Here is a 17,886-nt window from a genome sequence, read left to right as displayed (position 1 = left end):
CCATTAAGGTGTAGGAAATTACTCACCACTAAGCTGTACAGCTACACACAGAGAAGGCTTTCCCTGTCTTCCCTTCTTTACCAACAACACCTAGATGGACCTACAGTTTTAAACTATGACATGAAAATCCTTCAGATTGCAGTTGCCTCTACAGGTCAGTTTCACTTGCTACCAACCACCAACCACACCAGCTGTAGACTACCATACCCCACCTTGGAAAATTTTTTTTTTTTTTTCCTTTAACTTACACCAAGTAGTTAAATGTACAATCTTGATTCATATTAGCCTTTCTAAACTGTACACATAGATGAAAGTGATTTAGGAATGCAAGAACTGCAACTGAAGGTCACAACTGTAGAAATGTCTTCCTGTCCTTGGGATGCAATCTGGAATGTTTTAAAGAACTCTGAAATAATTTTAAGGCAAGAAGTGAAGTGTTCCTTACTGGTCATGCTTTCTATAGGAACACATTTATGAAAAACCAAGACCCACATATAGCACTAAAGAAAAAATTATTTCAAAGCTTATGGACCAAACTTTGATCTCAGATAAATGGGTACAAATGTTCATGCATTGATGCATTGTGACCAAGATCATTATTTTGCCTCATAACAGCTATCAATCTCTACAACAATCTGTAAAAAACACTTTTGAAGAAATGTAAGAAATGTTTTGCTCACAGTGACATGAGCTGAATACCCTTTTATTAGGTTGCACAAGAGAGGCAGAGGATGAAGAATATTTAGCACAGAAACAAGACAATAATAATTTCCATCCATTTTTTCAAGTGCTCTTGTGAAACCAACTGCCTTTATCCAAGTTGAGCAGGAAATGCAGTTCTGGTGCGTCACACTACACAATAATAAGCTGCAGTTTCTGTATTTAACCTGTTTACATGACCCAAGGCAATTGTTTCCCCTGCAACTTACGGAATTATTTCAATGTTGTCTATTTTGAGCCACAGTGAAAAGGAATCAATATTCAATTCTTATTTTGTCCTTAACTGTAACTATTTCACTTAAGACTGCCTTTTCTTTACAAAATGGATTTTCTCCAATTTTTGCTTTCTCCATTCTATCACAGTCATGCCATTGCCTTATGTCCCCTCAGACTTTTCTATCTCCACTCCAAACATACTCGACTCCATTCTATAGTCCACTAAAAACCAATTTTGCCTCTCATCTGTCTTCAGAAATAGCAACAGAACACAGCAGAGCAGTTCATTCTAACCATCTAGCTGAAAATTCCTGAGGATATCTACAGCAGAATTATGAAAAGAGCCAAGACTTTCCAAACTACCACTCTAGTCTCAAAGATGCTCCTCCTTCTTCCAAACACAATTGCATTTTTAGGAAATGCGCAAAAAGAACAGAAGACTGGTACTTAGTTGTCCTTTTTGACTCTGAAATTTTTTCCTTTCAGCTACACACTGTATATGTACAAGAGTGAGAGAGTATATACACAATCAAATGAATTCAGAATGCCTCCCCCAACACAGCAGTTGTATTAAAGCAAATAACCTATGTGGTGACGGTGTTAAAATATCCCCTTATGTATGCATCTCTTCCTGACATCCCAGTATCTGAAAAAAACACTGTAAAGCCAGCTCTTCTAACACTTTGCTTAAGATGTATTTGTCACTGCTAGATCTTCTTTGGCAGCAAAACCTTGGCTGAGGTACAGCTCACAGACACTGTACAATTCATTCTGCTGCCATCCATCTCACAAAAGAAAGCAGAACTTAGTGAGTCATGTTAACAGACATAAGTACATAGAAGTGAATGTTATTACTGGTGGGAAACATTAACTTTGTGAGTCAGTTTCACATATTTCATCTACTTTCTTGTAAAAAGCACGATCTACTTTGGCAGGCATACAATGTGATTTATTTGGATTTCTAAGTAGCGATATTTACAGATTAATTAAAATGTTCAGAGACGTCTTTCATGTCTTGGCAAAAAATTTCCCCTTCTGCTCTACAAATATACTCTTAATATCCCAGTGGAATGTATTTTCACAAATACTCTCGGTTAATTTAACACTTATGGTCTGCAAGTTTCCAGCAGTAAAAAAAAATGCCGATACTCCTCAACAAAGACTATGCAACCACTGAAGCTCAGTGAAGAGCTGGCCAATTATGCCTTTGTTTGTGGCTGCTAAAATACATTATACTAAAAAGGAAAAAGTTACATTGCATTCCTCTGGCCTTTTGACTCCCCCTGGCAGGATGCCAGGTGCCCACCAAAGCTGCTCTGTCACCCCCCTCCTCAGCTGGACAAGGGAGAAAAAAAAAATGGAAACAAAATGAAAGGCTTATGGGTCGAGAGAAAGGCAGGGAGAGATCATTTAGCAGTTATTGGCAAAACAGACTTAACTTGGGGAAATTAGTTTTATTCATTGCTAATCAAAACAGAGCAGGACAATGAGTAAAACACCTTCCTCTGCCCCTCCCTTTTTCCCAGGCTTAACTTTACTCCCAGTTTTCTCTTCCCCAGTGGTGCAGGGGGATGGGAAATAGGGGCTGTGGTCAGTTCATCACACATTGTCTCTGCTGCTCCTTACTCCTCATGGGGAGCACTCTTCACACTCGTGCCCTGCTCCAGCATGGAGACCCTCTCATGGGAGACAGTTCTCCTTGAACTTCTCCAGCATGACTCCTTCCCATGGGCTACAGTTCTCCACGAACTACTCCACCATGGGTCCCTCACACAGGGCAGTTCTGGAACAAACTGCTCCAGGGTGGGTCCCCCACGGGGTCACAAATCTGGCCAGCAAACCTGCTCCAGCATGGGCTCCTCTCTCCATGGGTCCACCAGGAGCCTGCTCCACTGTGTGCCTCCCAAAGGGTCACAGGCACCTTCAGGCATCCACGTGCTCCAGCATGCAGTCCTCCATGGGCTGCAGGTGGATCTCTGCTCCACCACGGACCTCCACATGGGCTGCAGGGGCACAGCTGCTGCCCCGTGGTCTGCTCCATGGGCTGTGGGGGAATCTGAGCTCAGGCACCTGGAGCATCTCCTGCCCCTCCTTCCTCACCGGCCTTGGTGTCTGCAGAGCTCTTTCTCTCACATGTTCTAACTCAGCTCTTCTCCAGCTTCAGCTGGGCAGGTTTCTTCCCCCTTCTTAAATCTGTTATCCCAGAGGCACTTCCACTGCTGCTGATGGGTTCAGCTCATGCTCATGGACCAGCAGCACATTTGTCTTGGAACCAGCTGGCACTGGACACAGGGGAAGCTTCCAGCAGCTTTTCAGAGAAGGCACATCTTCAGCCCCTCCTGCTAGCAAAACCTAGCTGCACAAACCCAGCACAATTCTTTCGTAGTGTTAATCTTTTACCTGAGCAACAGCTAAAGGGAGGGAACTCACTCAACATGTAAGATGGGAGGTCTAAACCAGACTGTGACAAAAACCTGGGTTATGTCTTGAATAGTGAGATAGCAGACAGGCATCTCTGCTTTTTTAAACATGTTCAGAAGCAGAAAATGTTTGCTTACCTTCACTTACCATTACAGTATGACTCTCTGACTTTTCACTGAATTTTAACCATCCTTTCCAAAGCAACTCCTGTACCAGAACTTGTAATCTATGCCAGAACAAGGCAGAGGTACAGTGACAAAGCTCAGAAAGGAAAAACCTCACACTTTCAGAGCACTGAAGTTAAGCATATGTTTTTCAAGAAGAAATAAGGACATGAGAAAAAGGAAGGCTGAGAATATTTCACACCCCATTTGAAATCATTCACCTTTTAACATGAAAATGAAAATTGGATATATTTGGTTCCGACTGCATACAAAAACTGCTCTTATCTGTAGCTTGAAGAGATTGAATTCAATAGCTACATTCCTTTACCACAACAGGATTCCTTAGACTTCTATGAAGAAAAACAGACCCAATGCCAAGAAAAACTAATCACGAGCCCTCCATTTTAAATTACATTAGCAAATTGATATAAATCTCCAGAGAAATGTCTAATCAACTCCACAAGAAACAAACAAGAAGTCCACATTCATTTAAAAAGACTAGATGGACCTACAGCTTTAAATTATGACACAAAAATCCTTCAGACTTCAGCTGCCTCTTCAGGTCAATTTCAAGTCATGTTCCTCAGGCTGCAAAATGGTAAGCAGGGTATTAAAAGGCAGAATTATATCTACTGGCCTAAATACACCAGTCCTCACACCACCACTGCCTTTGGTAGACTCCTTGACCCAGCATCAAGTTATATGGAAAACCTCTTGTTGTTTCTCAAAGTGAAAATTAAGGCTCATTTTAACAGCTTGGGAACAATGTGTACAGTGCTTCTTTATTTATGCATCTAAATCAGTGATTTTTAAGTACTGTGTAAGGTCCTATTATCTTCAAGTCAATCACTGCAGTTCTCTTCTTAAAACATGTTATTTCCATTAACATTCCTGCAGGCAGTGTAATAACAAGTCCTTTGCTAAATCAGGATTCCCAAACGGTACAAAAATTTACATCAATGACAATAAACATTCAAACTATAATAATTGAAGCCAGCAGCCTTCTTCTGCAAATCCTTATCCATATGAATGATTAAAGGCAATTAGGCATTACAGCAAGAACTGGCAATCTGTAGTACTGCACTCTCAGATGACCATGATAATCAGTGTCTAAACATGAGCCTTAAAGGAGAGAAGAATTCGAAAATCATAGCTTGCCTTGGAGAAATGTGGTAGGGAAAGAAGAATGGCAATTATCTTCAGGCAGCTAAGAATGTTAGACAAAACAAACTAAGAAAAAAATCCATCCATCATGTAGTGATAACGGGTTTGGCCCAAAATAGGAAAAGAAACAGATCCTTTCCAGACTGTATATGACAAAGTGCAACTAGCTCTCACGATTTAAGGAATTAGACAACTTTAGCCACTTATTGTCATTTAGCATTGTCTGGGCATTTTATAATCTCAGTCATACAGATGGTGACTTACCACATTTAAGCTGAAGCTCTCCTAAGCAGCCATAAGCATCCATGAGTTTTTCATACTGTCCTTTAATTGCATCCTTTTCTTCTGGAGCTAAGGAACAAAGAAAAAGGCAGGAAACTTAGTAATCCAGTCTTCATAAAATTTTCAAATTGCTATTATTCCTATTGCATAGGAACCAGTGCCAGCTTGACTTTTCTCAGTCAACAAGACTACAGTACAAAGGTAGGGTTAAAATGCTGTAAGACCATAGAGATTAAGACATGATGGGACAGAAATGCACATCTCCACACACCATCCTAGAAGAAAAAAGAGCACTTTATTTTCAAATCAACCTGATTGTTAGTAATAATTTTATTTTATTATACAGCTGCCACATCAGATCCAGAATATAAAAAATACATGAGCACGTGTAAAATTTACACTGTTCTAAAATAAGAACAAAAATATCAGTCAGTCTTGCCACAAGCTAAAATAAAATATTTTTTCTTCATGTACAAAAAGACAGAGTTTATACTTCCAGACTCTCAGTCTAATTTCAGACAGAACTGGATTTTTTTTATGCAGGATAACATGATTTGATATAGACACTGCACCAGATGTTGATTTCAAGAGGGATTAAAATTATTTTAGTGAAGTAAGAATTAGTTGATTAAATAAAGGGTCAGATGCTTGTGTTATATTTATGCATTTCTGCAACAAGCAACTTCAACGGACACATACTGAACATTTAGATATTAAGCCAGACCACTGAACAAACTCGTCACTGGCTACTTTAACATAAAACCAGCATATTTTCTGAATTAGTAAGTCTGCATTTTGTATATATTTCCCAATGAGGAGCAAGGTTAATCTCTCAAATGAGGAAAATAGACTATAACCCTCAAATGTCCTTTTACTTCTTGAACACAGATAAACTTTCAGAAATTTGCTAATAATATGCAATCTTCTCCTTCTAATTAACTTCAGCAGTTTTAAAAAAACCTGAAACCCCTGGGCATAAAAAGGACAAACTGAACTGCTAGCAATGGATGACAGAAAAGAAAGGGACTTCTCTTTATAAATCTCAAGAGGCAAGGAGCTCAGTGAGGAGCACAGAAAACAAATAAATATCCCACATATTGCTGACACGTAGAAGAGAAATGAAGGACAATTTCTCTTGCAAAATTCCTTAACAGAGGCAACCCCCAAGAGTAATTAAAACACATTCATCTAAATTTTTGCACTTGTGACAAATAAAGAAGACTTGTTTAATTTTTTTCTTAATTTTGTTCTTACCACCATAGTTTCACAACTTACATACTCTCTTAGAACTCGGAGTAAATCAGGAGAAACTAGCAAAATATTGATACCACACACACCAATGAAGCAAAGCATAAGCAGCAGACAGAGGATAAAGCGATTTTTATTAGGTAACAAAAATCTCCGGACAATAACGATTTAAATACTCATTAACGGCATATTTTAAGGGCTGAGACTCTGCAAGCTCAGTTTTCAGGCACTTAAAAAAACCCTCAATTTCACAAAGCAAATTTAGATATAACAATGTTTCAGCCTTCAAAAAAAAACCCCTCCCTGTCAAGGCTTTCTTAAGTATTAAAAAAATCCCAACAGGTTAAAAAAGGTGATGTTTCACTTTCCATGGCATCTTTACTAAGTAGAAAAGAGCAGCAACAATATGCAGACAATTTTTTCTTAAATCTGTTTCCTCCTTTAAAAGCGATCTACATTAAAATAACTGTGCTACTTTAAAATAAAAAAAAAGTGAAAACGAAAATCAAAATTTTTGCTCCAAATATTCCAACTTTAGCAAGAAATCTAAAACAAGAGAAACACCAAGAGATTCAGATCTGAAACAGATGCGGGAGCTCATAAAGCTGCAGGCCAGGCACAACCTGAAAGCATTTTAAAAGTCACTTCAAAAGCATGGTGATACTCTTCAAAATAGAATTACAAGTTGGAAAGTTGGCTGTTAAAAGTGTCTGGTAATAGCACAATCCAAAAGAATGGAATTTATTTCAGCGTGGAATTAGGCAACACACAGCCCATTCCACTACTGGCAAGAAGTACTTGCCACTGGCATGTATGGAACCCGCTGGAGTTCCCCAGGTCAGGGCAGTGGCATCACACACATGCTGGCTCCTGGCAGAGGACCTCTCCAAAGAGCTGTTTTGTGCCAGTCCTGGTACAGAAATGCTGCCATTCTGGGCAGGCCACTTGTCAGGACCTGTGCCTGCACAGCAGCATCAGTCGGGACAGCAGCACCAGCAGAGCTGCCTGGAAGGAAGGAGCAGGAAAGGAACGTGCCAAACTGACACAGCTATGTCTCTGGGTCATGCAAACACATAGGCCAGAATGTTTTAATGCCTATGGACCACATCTGGGGACGTGGTATGTGTAAATTCCCTTTGCTAAGGACACCGATGGACATTGAAGTCTCCTGTCCTGTTATACTCCTTAGTGTTCCACAAAGGACATTATTGCAGAGGGCTTAAGCCAGGTTCATATTCTGTTATTAAATAGAAGTATTTATAAATCTCAAAATCTTACTGAAATCTCAAATGACTGTCATCAAACCCTAAACCATCTCACAGAGCGTTCAAGGAGTGCTAGGAAACATGAGTCAGAATCAGAGTGTTGCTACACAGAGAACAAAACTTATGTACTACTTTGTTGGATCAAGAGAGTTAAAGGGAAAAATTTCTATGAAACCCTTTGACCCTTGAAAAACAAGAGACATACAATAATTCAATGAAACTAAGCTGCAATAAAATCAATTAAAAGCAACCTTTTCCATGCATACAGTATTTCAGAGCCAAAAAACCCCACACCATGAAAAGACGTACAACTACATTACACCATATGTCTTAACCAAGTGTGACTTCCTGCTTGTAAAAGCTGCAATTTCAATTTACCAGCTAGCAGGAACTGGCCAGACATACGCAGTTTCCTTCATTCAACCCCTCCTTTAAGGCTGAACCCCCAGACTTCAGCAAGAATCAGCACAACTTTCAAGCATATGGCCCCAGAAAGGTCAGTGACTGGAGCCAGAGGGTAGAGAAAGGAACCATAATTCCAAGTCCAACACTAAGGACAGACACAGTAAAACCTTCAATTTAAAGATAAAAATTAAGGAAAAGTTCTTGAAGAAAGAAAAAGAGTCTGAGACGGGGTTATGGATTCTGTTTCTCCCTTGTGGCTTTTCAGCCTTTGGAAGTATTTCGGAAATAGACACCTGCTTGGCTGTAGGTACTGCTATACAAATGTAATCTCAAGCATATTTCTAATGCATATTTCTAAGCACTTTAAGAAACATAGGTTTGGTGTCATGGGATGACTTTATTTGTGTCATTTAGCATTTGGGAGAAAGAGGTGTGAACTTTCCCCAGAAACAGGGGAAAACTATAATCAAACAGAAATTTCATACCAAAACTCCCACATACACATTACAATAAGCATCTTACCTGGAAATAAGTCCAATGTCTGGTATTGTGTAAGTTTAGACAATTACCTCCAAACTGTGTCTTCAGTCATCTGCAGACACATTTCAAGTATTTGTTGTATTTTCAGTATCTTTCACCACTAAAATATTCCTGTTCACATTCAATCCAAGCTACACAGGCACTATGAAAATCAGACTGTATTCAGAAACATCATATAGGCCAAGCAATACAGAGCAGGGAAGAAGTCTGTGGTCAGAGTTACAGTTAAGAGAATCCAAATATTTAAAACATTAAGCAATGTATTTACCAGTTTTCTAGTAAGATACATTTCTGGTTGAAAACACAACAAACAAAACAGAAAACTGGCATTTTGAAAAGATCATTTCCCTGGTTTTCTATATTGAGAGCAATCTGCTCCTAGTGAGAGATTGTTTGCATACTTGCATGCACATATATGAATATATTAATTCACAAAGAATAATGGATTAATGAAAGTACCAGGTTTCTACTGGCTAGCTCCATGCTGCTGCAGGCAGTAAAGGAAATAGAAGGGAAGTCCCTAAGTGGTTGCTCTGAAGTTTGGCCATTATATTTATGTGGTTTCTGCCATATATGACTCATATTTACACAGAAACTTGCAGCAGTCACTACAAACATAACTGCTACAAAGAATTCATCCCTCACAACCACTACTTGTCTCCTAGCATAGAAAAAAAACACCTGTAATCAATACTCTACACTTACACAAATACATCTTCCCTCTTCTCTGTACCCAGTTTGCATTTTGACATCAGTGAAAGTGCAACACACACTTTTCCCTACGGTCTAAAGCAGTGAAATTCAGCCTGAGAAACCGCAGCTTGCAAGTGCCCACTGCCATCACAACCAAGCAAGGCAGGACTTCTGCTCTGTAAACTGCTTCCACAAACAGAAAAGTCTGAACACTACTGAACTTCACAAGAAGAAAAACCTCATAAAAGTTTCTGCTAGCTATATGAATATTCTGGCATAAGAGCAGAAATGAGCCATGCTGGAGGGCTCACTGTCTTTGATAGCTCAGAAATACATTCACAGTGTGCTGTGCACAAGTATTGGTGTCTGACTTCCACGCCCCACTCAGCAGCATAATTGTTCACATCAATACAAAACCAAAGCTAATTGTAAACAGTGCATGTACATACAGATGCACAGGTAAATAACTGCTACTTCCTGCTTTTGGAAGACTTTACCCTGATTTCACTCAGCTGCATCAGAGAACCACACACACACACACACACCTGAAACTGAAGCAGCAGAGGAGGCACAGAGCCCCTCCACAGAGTGTACACACACCTTAACTCTATTTAAGTTTGTCTCTAGTAAAGGCTAACTTCCCAGATCTGTGGGTAAAAGTCAGGAAAAACCTCAGACATATTTGCAAAAACACACATTGTATCAGCTTTGGACTTCTGTGCTTTCCAGACACCAGGGTCATTTAGGATTTAACATAACAGGTGATGTAACATCCTTTATAAAAGCAGCTGCAGAATCAAAGAGCTTGTTAAAAAAAAAAAAAAAAAAAAACCACAAACAAAAACCCACCCAAAAAAACCAAACCAACCTCTGCACCCTTTGGCTCTGCCTTTGAGAAAACATATTATTATGCTGAAATTCAAAAGCAGAGCACTCCTGTTGACAGCTTTTCACCAAAACTACCTGCTATAATAAAGTTAAATCACCATATTTTCAGCACTGTAGCTTTAGTTTAACAACTGCCTTGACAGCAGTCCAGAACCACCTCGTGCAGTTTACTTCATCTGCAAACCACTGAAACTGTACTGTGTTTGAAGTAGGAACAGCATCTGAACCTATACTGCCTGTTGTATTACGCAAAAACTTCTAAATCAATGACAACTTTTCTTCATCCTTCATGACTTCAGGTTTTTTCCACAGAATATACTGATGTTCTCGTGCAGAGAATTCCTGGAAGAACTGTTTCAGGCTGTCATCCATCCTTCTGGAGATAACTGAAGCTTTAGGATTGCCAGTGGCAAAGAAAAAGAAAAAAAAATAAAAAAAGCCTCCAGCAAAATGTGTCATTCAATTCAAAACAATGACTTTTACCCTCCACCCTACAGTGACATCATGAGAAGACAAACTCCCATCCTCAAAAACACTATTTAACTTACCGTAGAACAGTAAACTGTTCTGTTGATATCACACCACTATACAGATTAAGGGGTTCAGGGACATGGAACTAGGTTTCCTGCAGTGATTTTTGATTTCTTGATTTTTCCAAAAGTTTTTTTAGTTTAGGTTTCCATTCCAGGACAAGTGGTCTCATTTTACAAATTGCTGACGTTCAGGCAATTTGAGATCTTTACAATATTTTTCCACTACTGATAACAAGGTTGCAAATGCTGTTCAGGCATTAAACCTCTGCATGCAGTAAGGTAATTGTGAAACGTAATCAATTTGCAACTAAAATTGTCATCATTACCTTTATAACACATCAAGAGAGGAAAAAGTATAAAGTCATCCATTCACAAGAGAGCATCAAATTGTTAGCTTACGTATTTGAAAGTGTTTATTTTAATGAGGAGTTTGCCAGAGGTTTACAGCCTGTATTGGCACTGTGTCTGTGCAAGTGTGTGGTTTTTCAGATTTTTTTTTTTGTAACACCACTTCTTCTAGGACAATTCCCACTCCCTTCTGCCACTTGAACTAGGTTAAACTCAACATTTAAGTTTCCTCTAGTACAAAATTATTATAGAAGCAATTAAACTTTCTGCAAGTGCAGATGTCATGCCTGTTCAAGGGCAGAGATACTTGGTAACTATGGGAAAAAAATGAAAAATGTCTAAAATTTGTTCTCAGGCCTTCACTGTCCATCTGTGATTATTCCTCTCTATAGTTCTGTTTACATGAGGGTGCAACTGCAAAACTACATAAACTGTTGTATAACTTAAGTGCTCCAGGTATACCAATGTACTTTTATTTAGTGTGGAGGTTGGCATAAGGCACTGTTGCCTAACTCCTCCTCACCACAGGTATGCAATTTTTAAGGAACTTTATTTTAGAAACAGAAAACTAGACAGAGAGGCCAAAACTAACACAATCCTAGGACTAGTATGTCTGAAACCACACATACACAAAGTTTATGTTAACCTCCCACTGTTGTGTTCTATGGTTAGCAACAACCTAAAGGCAAGTCAAACAAAACAGAATTAATGTTGTTTCTGTTACCACCCTGCTGTGAAGCTTCCTCTTCATAATTCTTCTAAATTCACCAGCACAATACCTACTACTGGTCTTCCCTCCTTTACTGGTCCTCTGCTGCATAAACAGAAGAAGTTATCTGAACAGGCTCCACTGGACAAACTAGCTTTTCCTACAATACAGGAACCAACCCAGGAAGGAATAAAGGAATCAAATGAAATAAAACGACAAAGTTATTACCATGGAGTGGGCTGAATGCCAACACAGACATGGTTAGAACTGTCTCAAGACATGACACTGGACTTCCAAGAGGCACGGCAAACAGGCTTTTTACCCTACACAAATAACTGCTTCAGAATCCTTCTAACACATTTTAAGAGAGACAGTATAAATTCTATAATCATAGAATCATTAGGATTAGAAAATATGTCTAAAATTATTGAGCCCAATCATTAAACTAGTATCTCTGTGTTCATCATTTAAACCGTGTTTCCCAAATTCCAAATCCACACAGTTTTGGATCACTTGCAGGCACAGTCGTTCCACCACTTCCCTGGGCAGTCTGATTCCATATGCCTGACCATCCTTTCCACGAAGAAATTTCTCCTAATAGCCAATCTAAACCTCCCCTGGTGCAAGTTGAGGCTATTTCCTCATGCCCTGCCTCCAGTTACCAGGGAGAAGAGGCCTGGCTACACCCTCCTTCCAGGCAGTTGCAGAGAGTGATAAAGGTGAACCTTATCTTAACCTGAACCTCCTTTTCTCCAGGCTGAACAACCCCAGCTCCCTCACCTGCTCCTCACAGGACCTGCGCTCCAGATCCTTCACTGGTTCCATTGTCCTTCTCTGGACATGCTCCTGTTTTGAGATAGACCAGGATGCCATTGGCCTTTTTGTTCACCTGGGCACACTGCTGGATCATGTTCAGATGGATGCTGAGCAGCAATACCAGGTTCTTTTTGGTTGGTAAACTTTCCAACCACTAAATCATTTCAGGTACAGCAATACAAATGGGAGATGGCCACACTGAGGGAGAAAAAAAAGTACTCTATGTTGATGATTCTTTTAATTAGCGAGATTTCAAATCTTTCCAATCACTGGTCACACAGGTGGCTCAGGGTCGGCTAGATGAATACTGGACTCTCCCTTTTATTCATGCACATTGGCTTTAGGAAGTGGAGATGCTTTAGGTTTTTATCAGAATAACAAAATACAGACCAAACCCCGCTGATATCAATACAGAGTTTTAACTTCAACAGGTTTTAGAATCAAGGAAAGTGAGTAAAGTGCTGTTCAGTACTAACTGACTTCACACTTCCAGTTCACTGAAAACTGACACAAAAACCCCCTCTAGAAAAATGTAACACATTTATGTCCACTATTACCAAAGAATTGAGCAAGAAACAGAATCCACAAAATATTGCACAATATAAAACTCCAATAAAATAAAATAAAACAACACATCAAACAAAAATCCCCACAAGTGTGGCAATAACATCTTTTCCATGACTGGTCAAAATTTTCCCACTATCAGAACTATTCTTGTGAAAATCAGCTGCCCCTTGATGACCTTTCTGGCTTTCATCATTCCGAAAGTCCCCAACACCTAAAAATCAAGCATTTTAGTCTGCACGTCCTGCCAGTGTAAATTGTGGAAGACTCAGATGGGTGGACCCAGGTCCTGAGGTGACATTGGGACTGACATTGTACAAACCACAATGTACACACAGATGTTACTACCACAGTTTGCGCTGCTTGAACACGGACTCCTACAACACCGTGAACAGCAGCCCGATTGCAGGCACAGGTATTGCGCAGACAACAATATAAGAACACAGCACAAGCATGTGTTCCCCTACTGCGCTTTTTGCCCCTTACATTCCCAGTCACCTCATTTTTCTGTGTCTGTCTCAACATTAGCAGCATTAGCATTGCATTAATTCAGGTGTAACAAGTACCAAAAACACAAGGTGAGACAACCCTGAGCACGTTTACGAGATTGCTCCAGTAAGGGCCAGACACTCAAGCAACCAAATACCCTTCAGACCAGAGGGGCACCACAGCAAGAGGCCAGGGGTTTTTTTACGGGAGACAAATCTCAAGTCAGTCATCCCAAACCATCTCTGGTGTGAGCTGGCTGTCTTCACTGGTGATTAGCACCTGATGTAGCTGAGTAGAAACTTCCTCAAGAGGCAGTGGACCTCATTCCTTCACCCGGGCCTTCCTCTGCAGTCAAGGCTGTGGAGGATAAGTCTTGTACATTAAAGGTGCCCCGTGCCGAGACCGCACCGCCACCAGGCAGCCTGGGGGCCGATCCTGCTTCTCCTACCCCGGCTGCTGGTGAGGACGCTAAAGCCACCCAGAGCAGCGATGGGACACGGATCAGGAGGAGATGCTGGCCAACCCTCCGGGCACGGCACTTACCGGGGGTCACCCAAATGCGCCAACAAGTGGCCGAGCCTGAGGGCGGTGAGGTGTAAGTGAGGCGAGGCGCTCTCCGCAGCCAGCATCCCACTGGACGTGAGTCTGCGGGCTCCCCTTCCTCACTCCATGGCACAGAGGAAAGTGCCCCAATGCTCCTGGGCATCGCCCGCTGCCGTCGCACCCCAGCGTCCCTCCACAGCAGAGGCGCGCACCCACGGACACGCCAGCTCCGCGCTCCCACGGGCCCCAGGCACTTACTGAGCGCCGCCACGGTGCCGGCCTCCAGCAACAGGCAGTCCTGGCGGCTGCGAGCCTCCAGCAGGGCGCTCGGCCCCGGCTCCTGCTTCCAGAGCAGCCGCAGCCCTTTGCTCAGAGCCATGGGAGCCGCCGGCCGCGGGGAGGAGGGCGCAGGGGTCCCGGCGGAGGCGAAGGAGCTTCCTTGTCGTCGGGCGCTCGGGGGCCCCCGCGGGAGCTCCTCCAGGCGCCCGGCCCCGGTCCCGGCCGCTTCTCGCAGGGAGGCGGGCCAGGAGGGCGGCCGTGCCCCGCTGCCGCTCTCCGGTCACCTCGGCAGGCCTCCGAGTGCCTCCGCAGGGCGAAGGAAGCGGAGCGTCCCCCGCGGGCGGACCCGCCGCTGCGTCCGCCTCCTCGGGGAGCCCCGGCTGCGGCCGGCGGGGCGGGAGCGACCTTCCCCTTTGCTCTCCGCCCTTCTCTGCCCACCCGCGGTAAACTTTCCACAGTCAACTTTGTCCCTCTGGCTCCGCGGCTGCGGCTCCTCCTCCTCCGGGACAGGTAGAAGCCGCCGGCGGGGCGCTGCCCCCGCCCTGCCCGCGGCTGAGGGGAGGAGCGGCGGCCGCCGAACCCGGCAGCGCTGCGGGCCCGGCCCGGCGGGCTGCTCCCGGCGGGCTGTTCCCGGCCCGGCTGTTCCCGGCCCGGCGGGCTGTTCCCGGCTCGGCTGTTCCCGGCGGGCTGTTCCCGGCCCGGCTGTTCCCGGCCCGGCGGGCTGTTCCCGGCCCGGCGGGCTGTTCCCGGGCGGGCTGTTCCCGGCGGGCTGTTCCCGGGCGGGCTGTTCCCGGGCGGGCTGTTCCCGGCCGGCGGTGCCGCTCCCCACCCCCGCGGCTGGCGAAGGTCGCCGTCGAGCCGCCGGCAGCGCGGGCGGCCCAGCAGCAGCGCCCTGAGGCGCCGGAGTCGTTCCCGGCCGGCGCGGCGGCTGCCCGGGGAGAAGCCGCGCTCCCTCCCGCTCGCTGCGGGGGCGGCCGCCCGGGCTCCCGGCGCCGCGCCCCGCTGGCAGGAGCTCCCCTCGGGGCTGCTTTCCCGCTGTGCGCTGTCCCGCGGTGTAAAGAGTTTCAGGGAAGGGCGCAGTGCACGTGTTCTGCTGTTGCAGGGTTCCCATCGCAGTTCCCTGGTGAGTCTGTGTGGAGTGAGTGCTTTTTTCCCCCGGAGTTCACCCAGGCGGGGTGGATTGAGGTAGGCACAGGTACGCCAGTGTGTTCGGATGAGAGAAAAACTCGCTGTAGCCTCTAGCAGAAAATGTAGTCCTATTCGTACAGGGGTAAACCAAGCAGAATTTAGTTTTCTAGCATCACGAATTATAACTTGGATCAAGATGCAAAGTGCGAAATTCAAAATGCCCAAACTACCTCTGACATTATTGTCTCACATTTACGTTGAGCACGTCAGTCACGGCCCTGCGCTGCCAAGTGGAATGTCACAGTCCCTAGCTGCTTTGAACGTGATGGAAACAAACTGAAAAGGAGGTACTGTCTTTCTATCACACACATCTGGCTTATTTATTTTATAACCAGCAGTAATTCTAAAAGGAGATTGATTTTACATTTGTTTAGGGTGCCTCCTTAAAAAAAGCATTTTGAAAGGATCTTGTATGGAAAGTGGGATTGGTGTTTGGGATTGGCTCTTTTCCCCCCCCCGATCCTAAACTTTGATTATAATACGTAGGGTGAGATTAAAAGTACTGTGTAAAGCAAAAGAAATGACCCAGAAAGTGTAGAGATTAAGTGACCAGGATGAAACAAAGCGAGACAGCATGTAACTCAAAGTTTCTGAGTTTTAGAGGATGTGAGAACATAGATTAACCGTGCTCAATTTTAAACAGAGAAGGAATGCTTTTCTAACTGCTACCTAATGTGAATGGCAGGGCAAAAATCGGTTTCTGTCTTTGACACCTTTCACTCTTTCCCTAGAGAACTTAATTTCATTTGAGATGAAATACTTAAAGCATTGCTTAATCGGTGCTGCCCAAGAGAGTTGTATCACATTACTTTAAAAAGTTGCCCTGGATCATACACTTATGTGTTTAAAAATAGCAGAAATAAATTTTTTTCGGGGGGGAAGGGAGGGGTGCAGTGTGTATATGTCTTTGCCTTTGAGGAATAATTCTTCACAGTCCCATTTAAACTCCATCGTGAGAGCAAACTCTCAGTGAGAGGACAGGAGTACGTCCCTCTCTATAGCCTGTGTTTTAACTCCTTAGTAATTTTTTTCGTTGGTTCTTTTCACTGCAAATTCCAAGAACACACAATTTAGGATTGTTAATAAAAAGTTTACAGTCAGATTTGTTGGGTAAAATACTGAAGAAAGGATTGGTGTAACTGGGATAGTATTTTTTTTAGCACCTCAAATTACTATGAGGGCATAAGGATGTGAGAGGAAAACTCAGATGAAGGTATCAAACTGGAAATCTTTAGCAGTGTGTATGACAAAGCACTGCTTCATAGGTGGCTCTCTGATAGAATCTGATCTAATCTGTTACAAACAGATCTCTTCAGTGTGTTCCAGTTGCATGCAGGACATCCACTCAAAAAGCAGTAGGTCAGTTAATTAGGCTTTGCATTAGAAACACAAGCCTGAGAAAGCAACAATCAGGAAATGGTAAAGAGTAGCAGTAAATAAAACCATTTTACAAACCTCCTTCACAAAAAATGACATCCAAATTTAGGGCTCATATAGGAATATTCGTTGATAGATTTGGGATGTGTGCAAAAGTGCTCTTTTGATCAGACTTACTCATCTAACCCATCTGTGTTTCAATGCATGGAAGTCCATTGTTATGGGAAAGTGTTGAGATTGACAGATCATCTGTAGCAGACATTTGGAGTTGAGCTGTCTTGCTCTGGTCCTTAAGTATGTGAGTATCATGGAAGCATTAATTCCTACAGTCATTTGAGGAGTCCCTCAGGTGAACTCATTCCCTCGTGCACAGCACTTGTTTCCACCCAGGCCATACATCCTCATTACCTCCTCAGCAATTTTTCATTTCATCCTCCTTTCTCTGTGGAGTTTTCCTTCCTTTTAATCTCCTGCCTTGACAATTTCACCATCCTAGCTTCTTTGCCCCTCTTCATCCATCATTGGTTCTTTATCACTCTTTCTACTTTTGAGCAGTCGCAGATATTTTGCATTGCTTTCTGAATGTTCCCACAGCTAAAAAGTGGGAGGTGATCTGCTGCTGCTCCTGCGGCCTTCAGCTGGGAGAAGCAACAGGTCGTGGGCTCTCTCTGCTATTCTGCATGCATAGAGTAGCAGGACTGTTTTGGAGGGTGGAATATCTCTTGTCTGCAGCAGCGTCCCTTTGCCTGTCTTTTCTCTTTCCCACTCCTTTTCCAGCTACTGTCTTCATCGGGGCAGGGAGATCCTTCTCCCTCTGTGTCAGAAGGGGAGGGATCCTTAAGGTCTGATGTTTGCTGACTGTGGAACTATTCGAAACGCAGTTCAAACAAAATTGCAGCAATGGTATGTTAGGGGCAGCCTCCGTGGTAGGAGGATCAAGTTCAATTCCTGTTAACTCACCTGTGGCATAAATTGTGTTGAAGACAATGTCTACACTGTGTTTGTGCAGATTTTTAAGCATTCAGCTGTTACCT

General features: G+C 43.2%; 1 protein-coding gene across 1 annotated transcript in view; it reads right to left on the bottom strand.

The window, feature by feature from the left end:
* Positions 1 to 14,445, bottom strand: part of SYNJ2 (synaptojanin 2) — a 65,881-nt gene extending 51,436 nt beyond the window's left edge. Inside the window, exons 1-2 of the mRNA XM_066315533.1 lie at positions 14,267 to 14,445; positions 4,950 to 5,036 (exon numbers count right to left, since the gene is read on the bottom strand). Of these exons, the coding sequence (XP_066171630.1) occupies positions 4,950 to 5,036; positions 14,267 to 14,387 (208 nt within the window). The 5' untranslated portion in view covers positions 14,388 to 14,445. The remainder of the gene's footprint in view (positions 1 to 4,949; positions 5,037 to 14,266) is intronic.
* Positions 14,446 to 17,886: the final 3,441 nt, after the last annotated feature.

This window comes from Sylvia atricapilla, chromosome 3 (assembly GCF_009819655.1).
Source record: "Sylvia atricapilla isolate bSylAtr1 chromosome 3, bSylAtr1.pri, whole genome shotgun sequence".
Classification (NCBI taxonomy): domain Eukaryota; kingdom Metazoa; phylum Chordata; class Aves; order Passeriformes; family Sylviidae; genus Sylvia; species Sylvia atricapilla.
Note: the sequence above shows the minus strand (reverse complement) of the source record. Positions and strands in the feature narration are given on the sequence as shown.